We start from the raw sequence: 15,107 nt of genomic DNA, 5'->3' as shown, positions 1-15,107 counted from the left end.
CTTTCTCTAGTTGTGGCGAGCAGGGGCTACTCTTCATTGCAGTGTGAGGGCTTCTCATCACAGTGTATTGTTGCAGAACACGGGCTCTAGGAGCGCGGGCTTCAGTAGTTGCAGCACGCCAGCTCAGTAGTTGTGGCTCGTGGGCTCTAGAGTACAGGCTCAGTAGTTGTGGCACACGGGCTTAGTTGCTCTGCGGCATGTGGGATCTTCCTGGACCAGGGCTTGAACCTGTGTCCCCTGCATTGGCAGACAGATTTTTAACCCCTGCGCCACCAGGGAAGCCCCCACTAAGTAAATTTTTGAAGTTGTTGGGTACTTACCTGATGACCAGATATTGTGCCGAGTCCTGGGGAATTAGAAAGGGTCTCTAAGATAGGATGACCATATAATTTATTGTCCAAATGGGGACACTTTTGAGTGTCATGACTACAAACATCAACTAGGACTGTTAGAGACAAACGAGGAAGACCTGTGACACCTTCTGTGAGAGTTTCACAGGTTCAGTGATATGTGACAAATTAGGGAAATGTTCTAAATACTGGTGCATAGTAGCATTTTGCATTAAAAAGGAAGGAGGCTTTTTAAAAATTAGTGATGTTCAATTTTCATACAGAGTTGATTCTGAGGTATTAGATATGCATAGGCTTGGATATAGCTTCTTATTTTGTATTTCAGTTTGTGGGTTGTTTTTTTACTTAGTGAATTATTATTATTTTTTCTTAGTGAATTATTTATCTTTCTTTCCAATTTCTTTTCACTTTGTGTTTCTTTTTCCCTTGGAGGATGTATCCAGATAGGGAAAGGAGGAAAGTCTCCGTTAGTGGATTCTTTGTTAGGAGCATTGTTACAAGTGGGAAGCTTTATTAAATTATTTTCATACTTTCTGCATTTTCCCTTATGATACATTTTCTTGGTTTAAATCTCTTTAATTATAACTTCTTTTTTTGTGGATCTGTGTCTAGTACTCTAGTGTATATTTCATTTCTTAAAATATTCAAGCTATTCAAGGAATAGCTTGAATGCTAAAATGGAGATATAAGGGAAGCACATTCATAAAGACATTAGAGTTCTTTTGAGGCTGTGCTTTGAAACTCACACAGATCCTGTTTGTGATAGGTGGTTTAGTTCAGATTTTATTGGCACCTGAATTTGTTTGGTTTTATATACTTAAAGGTATTTAATGTTTACAACTGCATGACAGCCTTGCTTTAAGATGGGTAGTGATATCAAGGAACCTCATTGATTTTACCCCCAGCTTACTTTCATAGAAAAGAAGCTTGATGAAAATATTTCTTATTGTAAAGTATAATATCAGTCTGAATTTTATACAGGTTATTTTCTACCCCAGAATTATAGAACTTTGATAAGTGTATAAAAAATGTAACCATCATCATGAGTAGATGTCAGTACATTTTCTTTGAAATGGGAAAATAAATTTTATGGCTCAGAATAAAGAAGTGATGTATTCTAAATTGCATTGAAATAAAAACACATGGCAAAATAACTAAGCTTTTTTTTTATTTATTTTTTTCCCTTATGATAGAACAAATAAGAAGTTTGCGACAAAGCACTATTGCCAAGCGTACAAATGCAGCGCCTTTAAATAGCACAAAAAAGGCATCAGGGAAGACTGTGTCTGCCCCTAAAGCAGGGGTGAAACAACAAGAAAGGTGTCAGATGAAAGAAGAAATTGGTACGTCCCCGAAACCCGAGCACCAGAAAGAGAGCAGGAGGGGCAGCCGACACAGTGGACAGATCGAAGAAGCAGTTCTAGCGTGTCTTGAAACGAAGGGTGAAGCTGGGTTAGACTCTGAGCAGAAATGTAATAATCAGGGAGAAGCAAATGTGCCATCTCATGAGTTAAACTGTCCACTCCTTTCAGAGACTTGCGTTAGTATTGAAGGAAAGAAAAATGAAACTCTGATGGAGTGTAAAGCCAAGACTGTTAGCCCATTGTTTAAGTTTTCAGGTAAAGAAGAACATGAACGGAACGATTCCATTTCAAGTAAAATGGATGGGACTGTTGTTGAAGAAATGAAGGTAGAAGGAGAAGTTGAACAAGAATCGAAGGAGACGATAAAATTAGCACACGAAAATGACAGTGTCAGTGAGGAACCTGCATCTTCCGTCGCTTTCTCTGGCAGTGCTGCTTGTACAAACCCGAATGAGAAAGAAAGGAACCTTGTCAGTTTGTCTGGTTCTGTGGATGAAGTAAATGAATGTAGTTTGGAATTGAAAGATAGCGTGGAAGTTGCTGATAAATCTGAGAACTCCCTTCAGAGAATTGAAATGGAAATGGCTTATTGTAAAGACCCAGAGTCTAATGATAAGCAGTTGGAGGGCACCAGATTTAATAAGTCAAACTTAGAGGTGGTTAATACTAGTGCTTTTGAACCAGAAAGTAATATTTTAGAAAATGCTATTTGTGATGCACCTGACCAAAATTCAAAACAGTTGAATATTGTTGAAAGTATGAAAATGGAGTCTCATGAAACAGCAAACCTTCAGGATGACAGAGACAGCCAGTCAAATAGTGTTTCTTGCTTAGGGTCAAAAAACATAAAACCCAAACATACAAAACCTGTAATTCATTCTAAGCAAACCATGGCCACAGATACTCGGAAAAAAGTTGTTGGAGCAAAGCGTGAATTAATGCATAACGTAACTAAAGTTAATGTCAAAAGTGTGAAGCGAAATGCTGATGAATCAGAATCTAAGCAAAATTTTCATAGGCCAGTCAAAGTGAGAAAGAAACAAGTTGATAAGGATTCAAAGATTCAGAGTTGCAATTCTGGGGTTAAATCTGTGAAAAATCAGGCTCATTCTGTATTCAGAAAGATACCACAAGATCAAAATTTAGTCCAGATTTCCAAACCCTTAACTCATTCTTTGAGTGAAAAGCCTCACGGTCACCCTGGTTGCTCAAAAGAACCTCATCATCCTGCACAAACTGGACATTTGTTGCATTCCAGCCAGAAACAGTGCCATAAGCCCCAGCAGCCGGCTCCAGCAGTGAGAACCAATAGTCATGTGAAGGAAGAGCTTGAGCACACAGGTGGTGTGGAACATTTTAAGGAAGAGGATAAATTGAAATTAAAAAAACCTGAGAAGAACCTACAACCCCGTCAAAGAAGAAGCAGCAAAAGTTTTTCTTTGGATGAGCCACCATTGTTCATTCCAGATAATATAGCGACTGTAAAACGGGAAGGCTCAGACCATAGCTCTTCATTTGAAAGCAAATATATCTGGACTCCCAGCAAGCAGTGTGGGTTTTGCAAAAAACCACATGGCAACAGGTGTGTGTGTGTGTGTGTGTGTATGTGATATGTACATTAAAGAGAAATTGCTTTTTTTTAGGGTGGGATTAGTGGGAGAACTTTTTATAGAAAGAGATTATTTAACATACAAAGACTTTTGCACAAACAGAAACCCCTCATCAATCCCGGATATATGATAGTAAGATGGAGCCACTGAATTTACAAATATGCCATCCTAGAAACTTTAAAACACACAGTCTGACCAAAAGCTGGTATATATGGAAATGTTTTATCATTGTAACCAGTTACTGTAATTTAGTCATTGCATCTTAAAAAAAAATGAGAAAATTGTTATAGTGCTTTGGGTGTGTAAGTTATATATTATTTTGTTTGGCTTGAGAAGAACTAGTAATACATTGTGAAGGGCATAATGGCAATTCTGTATATATACTTTCAGATGAAGCACACTTACTCTGACTTAATACCACTACTTCGTAACTATCAAACTTGACCTCAGAGTGAAATTTGATAGCTAAAACAACTGTTAAATGACACAGGGGAGTTTTGTATGTAACATGGAATGGAGTGAAACATGTATTTTGTTTTTGAATGTTCTAGTGATTTGGGTTTCTTGTGAATTCTCATCTTTCAGGAAATGATTTTATAGCACTGCTGTTGTCATTCTTCCTTAGGATTCAGTGTTCTGTAGTTTTATGACACTGCCACCCTCCCCGCCCATGTATGTTTTATTTGCTAGCTTTTTGAGAGAAAGAGAACAAGAGGTGAAGTGGAGTTTCCAGCTACAAGATTACCCTGTTCAAGTGTTGAGATTGCTGTTGGAACTTCTATCAACATTGATATGATAAACGAACATTGTAACTTGCACATTGTAATATTATCTTTACTCATGAAAGTAAATGTTAGAACGATTTCCCAGCACAATTAGATTACATGAAAATGAAACTCTTTAGGGAGGGACAGTTTAGTGCAGTGCGGTGTAACACATTATTTTGGTATGGAGGGTGTGGTTGGGAGTTCTTGAGGCTATTCTGTAAAAAATAACTTTTAGGTCAAGGGGTTTTTTCATTTGTGATTCAGCCCATGGCCTATTTTTAGTGTCAGTGGTTACTTTATAACAGCATATTCCAGTTTTTAAAACTTGTGACTTGTTTAAATGTAGTGCTACATTTGCCCTCACTTTTGTGCTGTTTATGCTTTTTTGTTTAAAACACCTTATTCAAATATTCTCAAGTGGGCCTAAGAGAATTAAGGGCTGGATGGTCCTTGTAAGTGCTCTTTTAAGTTAGCCCTTTTTTCTTTGCCAGCATCTTCTAAAAAACCATCATACTGACATGTTGTCAGAGTATGAAATAGGAGCCTTAAACTGAATGAGTTTCTGAAATGAAACTTTGGCCTAGAGTTGGAAGACATGTTATAATGTAACTTTTTTGGAGATAAACTTCTGTTATGATGGCGTGGTCCTCAGGAGTTTGCCCAGGCTTTTGAATGATGACTGTCACTTCACCAATATCAGTTATTTTCCTAAAATGAAGATTGATAAGTCCCATTGTTTTTTACCTAAGGCTGCCTTTTGGATCTAACCTATAAAACCTAGAGTTTCTTTGCCCCAGTCTGGAAAATGACTTAGAATATTAGATGTGTAGGGATTTTGAGTTTACCCTATGTAATCGACATGAATAATATGTAATAATACTGGAAACTATCAATTTTGGAAGCAGCATTTCACATTCAATTTTGTGAATAAAGAAGCCTAAGTAACTGATTGTTTTTTTCTTTACATATTAACTAGCCTTCACTACTTCTTTGATGCACTCTGCTTGTATATATAGAGGTTACTCAAAAAATGCACCTGTCATGCAGCATGTAATTTTCCTAGTTTAATCCATGTGTAAGAATATGAATTTATTAGGAAGGACATATGTGGAAAAAACTTTCATCCATATCTTTGATCTCATGCGCCAGCTACATTCATTGAAAGCTATTTGTTAATACGACATTTTTTTAGCACTTGTGACAAATTTACTTCTGTAAAGATTATTTTATAACTCTTCAGCATTTTACGTGTTGCAACTGAGGTTAGCTTCCTGTATGTGCTTCCAGTTGGAAATTATATTTTTAAATACGGATTCATTCATGCCATGGCCAAACGTAATATTCAACCATAAACTTCTGTATGTATCCTAAGGACAGTAGTCATTGACTGCCTCACAGTTTACACTTCATGCTGTTGTTTTGGCTTCCATTTATTTTCCTGATTCAGCCTTGTAGCTAAGGTATATTCATTACTTTAAAAGCCAGACTATTTAATACTTTTTAAAAAACTTACCTTTGAACGTCTTTTAAACATAAGCCAGTTGGCATTTTGGAAGGAAGAAGTCTTAGTCTTTTCATAATACCTACCTTGTAGTTTTTAGTATTTCCCTGCCTCTCCAGATGACATTTGTATCTTCAGTTTGTATTACACTTTCTTGCCCAGTTCTAGAAGATTAGTTCATTGGATGAAATTTAGAAACAAAAAAATATCCTTAGCTTAATGGAGTCATAGCTTTATACTCAAACAAGAAACCTTTTTCTGAGAAGGAAATTTTCTCTTAGAGAAAGTGATTCTGGTTTTTCTCAGGAGTTTAAGAGTTTGATAGAAAAGTACTTTTCTCTGCAGATTAGATTGTTAGTGACAAAAACAATGTTTTAATGTTTATGTGGAATAAAATCATTTTACCCTAGAAAAGAGTGAGTCCATATACATTCACAGTAATACAGTCTTAGTTGTTACTTAAAGGAACCACTTATCAGAACTTAACGGCTCATCTTGTAACAGCTCCATTGTTGGTGAATTTGTGACATGACTTTTTAAGAACAGGAATTCTCAGTGTTGCTTTTGTGGTTTACTTTGAAGAAACTTGAAAATTTTCTAAGAATATATTTTGGTTTGTGCCAAAAAGATTAGAATTAAGATTACATTTTAAATTAGGTTTAAATTATAGTAGGATTTAAAATTTTGTGTCTGAATGTATAACAGTAGGAGAACAAAATATAAATATTTCTGAACTTTTCTGTTTAACTGATTTCATGCTGACTTGGTCCAGTTAATTCAGAGTTAATCTTTTACCACACATTAATTTTTTTTAGTGAAATATTTAACACCCGGGTTATAGTCTTATCTTTGAGTGATTTTGCCTTTTGGTAATGAGAACTTCCAAGGACAGAGCAGAAAATGGGAGGGTAATTATGTTAGCCATTTGATCCATACTCCCTCTCCCTTTTTAAGCCATGAGGGGTAATATGAAAAGGGAAGACAGTGTATCTTCTCTTTTTGTGATAGGCCACTTAATAAAGTTCATAGTACTGGTAATATTTCCTATTTTGAAATTTTCCAGTTTCACTTTCAAGTGAATCAATTACATTTTCCCCTAGGACATGTAATTATTTTTATCAATGTCATTTTTTGTTCTGATTTCTCAAAATTTTAACTGCATTATTTTTTATATAAAATCTAAAATATTATTATTATTAAGATAACGTCTGGATGGCACTGTAGTTTTGAGATTTGTTTTTCAGAGCTTCTCAAGTTTGAGGAGATATTTCCATAAATAAACTTGGGGCATGGTGATATAATGAATACATTCCACATCATAAAATGACTCTATCCTGGTTGAATAAAGATTTGAAGTTTCCTAATAGGTTTGTTAGATTTGGATTTGGGGCAAAAGCAGAGCCATGGTCATAGTATGTGTCCTATTGAAACTATTCCAGGCTTGCTTTGAAGGAATTATTAATATAGCTGAGATGAGAAATCACATTAGCTTTCCTTCAATAATTCAAAAGAATTCAGCTTAGTTGCTTTCAAGAAATAGGAGTTCTTACAACTTTGCAATCTGAAATAGAAGAACTTTTAAATATCTGTATTTTTCAAACTTCGTATTTTTCTGTTGGCTGTATGATCTGTATCACTGAAACATGCATGGACCCATCTAAAGTCTCCCAAACCTAGAGAAATAATTTCTGTCTTGCAGACAAATACCACATTGTTGGAAGGTTTTCTCACTAGGGCTATGAATCCAAAATATTCTGTATTTTTATTTATTTTTACTTAAGGCATGAGGTTTTTTTTTTTTTTTTTTTTTTTTTTAATGGATTTGTTTTAACTTTTAAAATGAACCATTGAGGAAATGACCACTTATCTGAAAAAGATAGCACAGGCATCGCCAGTTAGGGTAAAGAATGGTGAATTGTAGACATGAAGAATTCAAGTTTCCTTGGTGCATGGCAGTGGTTGATCCACAGTGGAAAGGCACATGAGAGAGGAAGAATAGAGTGGTCTGCAATTGGGGGGTGGGGTATTTGGCGTGTCTTTTTCAAGACATCCTGTAAGGTTTGAAACTCAGCGTTCTGATTCTTAAAATTTCTACATTAAAACAGGACCACTGGTATATTTAGAGAGGGTTGGCCATATCACCCAGTATATTACCTTTAACATCTTCCTGTTGGACGATAGGTTTTTAAAAGGACTTTGGTCACTGTTGCTGGTGCCACTGTTCTTATCGAAATCAGCACAAAGTCTTTAAATCATTAAAGAATATACTTAAATTCTCCTAAATCTTTCAAACATACCATGAATTACTAACCTGAAGAAGAAAAAAGGAAAATGTTAAACGTGATTAAGTGAGCTTTGTCATTTTCTTAATAATGGGTTGAAAAGTATGTGAAAAAGGTAATTTCACCCTCAAATTGCTGTTTATATATCTGTTTCGCTATTTTTTTAAAATAATTCCATATATTTCTAAGTTAGAAAAACAAACTTTTTAGAGTCATAAATCTGTCCTTGGACTTTTTCATTGGTTAGTGAAATTATTTCTTAGATAAAATGCAGTAAAGGGAAAATATAAGGAGATTGGAAATTAAAAAAAAATTCACACTGAATAGTAATATCTTCATGTTGATATAATTTGGTCATTATTTGGGAAAACAAGTTTATTATCTAAAGTACAAGGTCAAGTAGTAAGGAAGCCCATGCTCAGAAGTACATAAAAAGATCCTTCAGCTAAATCATTGTGACACTATGAACCAGAATATTTTGAGCTCAAAGAATAGTTATATATATATATATATATATATATATATATATATATAGTTAAGGTGGTTAATAAGGAACAATTTGTGAGGCTCCACTTTGTTAGTTTTGAGTTGCATTTTTGTTGCATCTGGTTTTTCTCTTTGTTATTTAAAATGATTAGTTGGAAAAGTGACTCCAATTTTATGTATGATTTCAGGTCTATGTGGTAAATGTAGTTGTAACTTTGATGGGTTGTCTGTGATCAGATTATCACAGTTTATCACCCTTCTCAGTGGAGAAATACTGTTATTCTATACATTGTTACGCTATACGGTATGCTGACAAAGGTCAGTTGCCCTTTATTTTTATCCTTATGTGTCCCCCCCCCCCCCAGTATTTTCTCACTCAGAGGGGAAATGTTTGACTTCTTAAAAGTTCCATTTTCATAGATTATTCTTTGAAAACTCTCTCCATGTTGAACTGATAGAATGGGTAAAGACAGAAAACCTGCAAAATACTGGAAAAATATTAAAAATTCAATTTAGGCTCACTCAGCATTGGTTTTTAAGAAAATGTATCAAATCAAAGTGTTCTTTTTTTTTTTTCTTTCCAGGTTTATGGTTGGCTGTGGGAGATGTGATGACTGGTTTCATGGTGATTGTGTTGGGTTAAGTCTTTCTCAAGCACAGCAAATGGGAGAGGAAGACAAAGAATATGTGTGTGTGAAATGTTGTGCCGAAGAAGATAAAAAGACTGAAATAGTAGATCCAGATATTTTGGGAAACCAGGCTAAAGTTGAAGTCCATAGTGAAGATAAAGCAATGGAATATGAAAAGCTTGGGTTATCAAAGCACACTACAACAAATGACAAAACCAAATATATAGATGATACAGTGAAGCACAAGGTCAAAATTTTGAAACGGGTGAGCCTCTCATTAATGCATTATTTTTATTTAAGAACTTCGGGCTGACTGCGAATTTGAAATTTCTCTTTAGATTTCACTGTTGTGTACGTTTTCACATTTATTTTTCCGTAAAAATGGGTTTTTACTTAAAATGTTTTGTCAGGCTTGGTGAAACCAGGTAGTGACATCTTCAAAATATTCAGATCTTATTTCTTACAGTCTTTTGTGCTATTTCTAGTCTGTAGTTTGGTGCTTGCATTTTCTGTGGTAGAATGTGTGTGAGATTTTGTGGTGGTAGGTATAAATTGTGCTTGCTGAGAAGATTTTCTAAAAAGCTTTTCAGTCCGTAAATATCTATGAGTCCATAAAACCACATTTGGCATTATTTTCAAGTGAAAGAGTTCTCTCTGTAAGGAAAAGTAATCTTAGTTCTTTTGATTTTTGTTCCAGTATTTGCTTGGAACCCGTATCTCATAATGTTTCTCTTAAAATGTGGCCTTTTAAAAAGTTGTCAGTTTTCCCTCATCTTACATTTTCAACTACCTTCTTAAAGTATTTTCTAAATAGAAATTTCAAGATATTAGTCAATTACAGGAGAAATGTACAAAGGACACAGCACTTTATCTGATTAAATTTTATTTTCATTGTCTACTTTTTTATTTCCTGTGATTTTTCTAATCATTGATTTGTTATTCTTGTAGTTAGTGCTAGGGAGGAAACACTGGCAACAAATATATATGGATGGTCAAGTGTAATATTCCAGAACACAACGGACATAAATTAGGAACCTTGGAAATATTTTAATTCGACCATTCAGATTGAAGAACATAAGCACGTTTTCTCTAAAACCGTTTCCATTATTTACAAACTCAGTTCTTGGGACACTCCTTATGTGATAAATCTGGATTAAGTTCCAGTTTGCCAAATCCTTGTGCCATCCAATGTTTCCTGTCTGCCAAGACTTTGTGAGAATCAGATTATGTCCTTCTGATATTTACTATTACTTTTCCTGTTGATTTGATGGCACCAAAGTAATTGATAATATAGAACTGAGCGTCATTGAAAACAGTTTATAGCAAGCCTTTGGAAAGGTTCTGTTAACTTTTAATCATCATTTCTTGGGTACAATTTCTTGGCCATTCAGAAATACAGCTCATTGTTTAGTCATTCAGTTGAGTTATCTCCATCTTGTCTAAAAAGACATTATAAAACATTAACATTGTGAATGTTTTGAGAAACTCCTCTATCCAGTCTCTGTATCAGAAAAGGAACCGAGGTTAGTCTGATACTGTAAATAAATACATGAGCCAAGTGATTACTGCTTTTCTTTTCTTTTTGATACTGAACTGTTGAATCTTATTTGACTAGTCTGATTTTAGTTGATGGAATCTGCTTTTTAAATATCACTTCTTATCCCTAGATTTTATGTTGAACCATTTATTGAGTTCCTATTGTGTGCCAGGCATGGTACCAGATTTGAGTATGTATGACTGATTGAAAAATGTTCCTGCTCTCAAGTAAGTCTAGTTGGAGAGGTAGAAAATAAACAAGTAAATAAAAAAGTATAGGATTCACAGTCTAGAGAAAATTGATTTTTTGTATATACTCTTATCTTCTTAAAAACTATGATTATATATATATACACAAGTATTCTCACTGGTATGATGTGATTTTTTTTTTTTTATAAATTTATTTATTTTTTTGACTGAGTTGGGTCTTCGTTGCTGTGCGCGGGCTTTTCTCTAGTTGCAGTGAGCGGGAGCTACTCTTCATTGCGGTGCGTGGGCTTCTCATTGCGGTGGCTTCTCTTGTTGTGGAGCACAGGCTCTAGGCTCACGTGCTTCAGTAGTTGTGGCGCACGGGCTTAGTTTCTCTGCTCCATGTGGCATCTTCCCGGACCAGAGCTCAAACCCGTGTCCCCTGCATATTGGCAGGCGGATTTTTAACCACTTCCCCACCAGGGAAGTCTGGTATGATGTGATTAATTAACTCCCAAGGGTCTCAGAATTCTGGTTTCATTTGTAGTTCTTTGTGGGTTATAATTAGGACAAAAATAGGTTTGTTCTACCTTATAGGAGTTAAAATTGCCGATAGGTACACTGAGAATTTGATACATTTATAGGTAAATGTGACTTCATTTGTTCTAGAAAGTAGTAAGAAATACAGATAATTGATTTCTCCACAATCCCCCCTTTTTTTCATATCTGCAGCCGACGAAGAGAACTCTTACTATCTTATACCTAATTTTGTTTCTAATGCCATTATTTCTCAATGTTTTTTAGTTCCCCATTACAGACTATTATGTGTTCTGCAGAAAATAGGTGCTTAACAAATGGATTTTGGATGAAATGGTGAAGGTCTTTTTTGCGGTTAATTGAGTTTTATATATCTTCAAAAAACAGTTATTGGGCTAAAGAGTGGAATGTGTTTGATATCTTAATAGGTTGTCAGCTGATTAGTTATTGGGCTAAAGAGTGGAATATGTTTGATATCTTAATAGGTTGTCATACTAATTTTTTTAATCCACATGCTCAGGAGGCTTGCTTTGTATTTAAAGATAGTTTAGTAGTTTTCATTCTAATTAATTAAATACTATTTTTTCTAGGAGTCTGGTGAAGGCAAAAACTCATCAGACTGTAGGGATAGTGAAATAAAAAAATGGCAGCTAGCTCCTCTTCGAAAGATGGGACAACCAGTTTTACCTCGGAGATCCTCAGAAGAAAAAAGTGAAAAAATAACAAAAGAGTCTACAACTGTTACTTGCACAGGAGAAAAAGCTTCAAAACCAGGTAGTAAGAATAATATAAATTATTATATAATTATATTTTATTTCATACACTTTCAGTTAGTATATTTAGGGAAATTTAAAAACTTTTACATTTTAAAGGCAAGAAAAATAGTTTAGGTGATTGAAATAATCATTGAAATAATTATTGGTCCAAATTCTGGGGAAGTACTAAAGAACTTAGTAAGATAAGGCCCCTGCCCTCATGGCACTTAAATACCAATGGGAAATGGCAGATAACAGGTAGATAACAGGTAGACAGATAAAATGGTGTGGTATTTTTAGAGAATTTAGGCACTATAAAGAAAAAGTTGAGTCATGGGATAGAAAGTCAAGGTCAAGGAGAGTGGGGGGGTTTGTTTCAGAGAGAATGGAGGCGGTAATGTGCTCTGGGATCTAAAGGGATGCAGAGTTGTTTGGGAGGAAGGAATCCAAAGGGGGCACAGCCAAGCTGAAGGCTTTGAGGTGGAGATAGTCTCTGCATTTGAGGAGCAAGAAAATCCCTGTGGAATGATTAGAATGTAATACACGAGGGATAGAATGGTGGCTGGCGGAAGGTGAGTTTAGACAAAATTATGTAGGAACTCTGAGACCATGACAGGAGTTTATTTTTTTTGTTCTCAATATAATGGGGAACCTTTAGAGGAATTTGTGCAAGAGAGTGATGGCTCGCTGTGGTTTTCTGTGGAGACTGGACTGTAGGAGGATAGGAGAGAAGGAGAGTAGACTGGTTAGGAGTCTTTAGCCGTATCCTAGGAAAGAAAGAGTGGTAGCTTGGAACAGAGGTACAGTGAGGGAAGTGGTCAGATTCATATATATTTTATAGTAGACTTGGCAGAACTTGCTGTTGGATTAGGTGTAGGTAGGTGAAGGGAAGAGGAGTCTTAGGAGATGATTAGATCAGTGTTGGTGCTGTCTGCAGAGCTGAGAAAGAGATTGGGGAGGAAAATTGAAAAATATGTTATGGGTATTTTGACTTTGAGACGGGTATTAGAGATCCAAGTGGAGATGTTTTGAGTAAATTTTTGGCTGCTGAGTCTGGACTTTGGGCAATGGTATATAAATTCGGGATCTATCAGTGCATAGGTGTTATTTTAAATCACGCACTTAGGTATAAAGAGCTACAGAGAGAGTTTCATAATGCAGGGGCAGAAGCAGAGGCCTTGGGGTGCGTCAGCATTTAGAACGTGGGAGGAAGAGGGATCCAGCAAAGGAGACGAAGAGATGGCCGTTGAGGTAAGAGAACTAAGAGACCATGGTGGCCTGGAAGCCAGGTGAAGTTCCAGGAAGGAGGTAATGATCAGTTGTGTCCGATGCTGTCTAGACAGCTGTTTTGGTGGAGCAGTGGGGACAGAAGCCAGTTACAATGGCGTGTGGAAGTATGGAGGGTGAGGAACTGGAGTAGTGATTATGAATAACTCTCTGAAGGCATTTTGCTGTTAAAGGGAACAGAAATGGTGTAGTGGCTAGAGGTGGATATGAGGTCAGGATTTCTCTTTAAGGAGATATTATAGCATATTTGTAAGACTAATGGGAATGATCCAGTAGCGAGAGAATTTGATGATGTGGGCGAGAGAGAGAGGCTATTGTTGAGGTTCAAAATCCATGAAGAGATCAGAGGGGAATAGGATTCTCCTGGAGGGGTTGGTCATAGGAAAGGACAGCTGATGCATTGTAACAGTAGGGAAAGCTGCATGTGGAAGCACCGGGGACACATGAGGTACGTTAGTAGGTTTGGTGATGGGAAAGTAGCTGACACTGCTTCGCTTCCTCAGTGAAATATGAAGTGAGAAAATCAAATGAGGTCGAAGTTGGAGGTATCATTGGTTTGAGAAGAAAGGAGAAAAAGCATAAAATACATTTTTGGAAAGTGGGAGAGCAAATTTACTAGGACAGTTTAATAGGGTTAGGGTGGCAGATTGAGCTCTCTACTTGAGATTTGTGGTTGTAAATTTAAAGTGAGATCTGTCAGCACCAGTGCTTACTTTCTCCAGGTACCTTCAGCTGTTTGTAGGCTATTTGGGTGAAGGATAAAAGTTAGCTTTCACCAGGTTGTGGTTTTTGCCAATGCTGATGTTTAAAGGAGAGAGAATTAAGATGTTCAGGCTGCAACGGAATGGTAGGTGTTGGGCTACCTGGCCAAAGTTGGTTGTGTGGGAAAGTGAGGACATGAATGGCAAAAAAATGATCGATTTAAGAATTGTTGGAATGAGGAGTTTGTAGGACATTGAGATTCTGAAGATGTGCATAAATTAGTAATGATGGAATGAAAAATCATTTGAAAAGCTTAACATTCAGATTAACACAAATGTTTTAAAACCAGAGGAGATTCATCAATTTTGTGGTATTAGTAAGGACATTACATTATCTGCACACCTAAAAAGTTGAGATCAATTTTTCTAAATAGTTTTTTACAGGTATATGTGTTTCATATATATATGTGTGTATATATATATATATATATATATGAAAAGTAGCTCTAAAAACCATTATCTAATATGGGAAAGGGGTATATACATTTTATAGCATTAGGGCCACTGTTTACTCACTTAATTTCTAATTAAAATTCATTTAGAACTTTTTTTCTTATTGAGGTATAATTGACATATAACATTAGTTTCAGTTGTACAATGTAATGATTTGATATATGTATATATTGCACAGTGACCCACTACAATAACTTTAGTTATCATCTGTCATCATACATAGATTAGAATTTCAATGTCAGGAATATTTCAGTGTGGAATATGGAGTCTGATCTTATGATTTAAAAATGGTGATTTTTAATCAGTCAACTTACATTGTGCATTAAAAAGGAAAATATCTTTTTAAAAGCAATTTAGTGAGTTTTGATATTTATTTAAATTAGGTGCTTATGAGAAGCAAGAGACAAAGAAGAAGAAAACTGAAAAGGGCCCCCCTGGTGCACATCCTCCGGCGGCTCCTGCCTCCAAGCCTTCCACAGACCAGATCCGACAGAGCGTCCGGCATTCTCTCAAAGATATTCTTATGAAAAGGTAACACGCGTTGCTATTGTAGAAGATTGAATAATATACGCTTCATGTATTTGGAAAATAATTGAATTA

General features: G+C 35.7%; 1 protein-coding gene across 2 annotated transcripts in view; it reads left to right on the top strand.

Annotated features, from left to right (window-relative positions):
• The window catches only part of PHF3 (PHD finger protein 3), a gene marked incomplete at its 5' end in the record, with an annotated part of 94,613 nt that overhangs the window by 58,087 nt on the left and 21,419 nt on the right, over nt 1-15,107 (top strand). For both annotated transcript variants that reach the window (XM_079716665.1, XM_079716664.1), the window contains 4 exons: nt 1,544-3,296; nt 8,945-9,254; nt 11,842-12,025; nt 14,891-15,038. In XM_079716665.1, coding sequence (XP_079572791.1) covers nt 1,544-3,296; nt 8,945-9,254; nt 11,842-12,025; nt 14,891-15,038 — 2,395 coding nt within the window. The remainder of the gene's footprint in view (nt 1-1,543; nt 3,297-8,944; nt 9,255-11,841; nt 12,026-14,890; nt 15,039-15,107) is intronic.

Source organism: Hyperoodon ampullatus, assembly GCF_949752795.1.
Source record: "Hyperoodon ampullatus genome assembly, chromosome: 12".
NCBI lineage: Eukaryota > Metazoa > Chordata > Mammalia > Artiodactyla > Ziphiidae > Hyperoodon > Hyperoodon ampullatus.
Note: the sequence above shows the minus strand (reverse complement) of the source record. Positions and strands in the feature narration are given on the sequence as shown.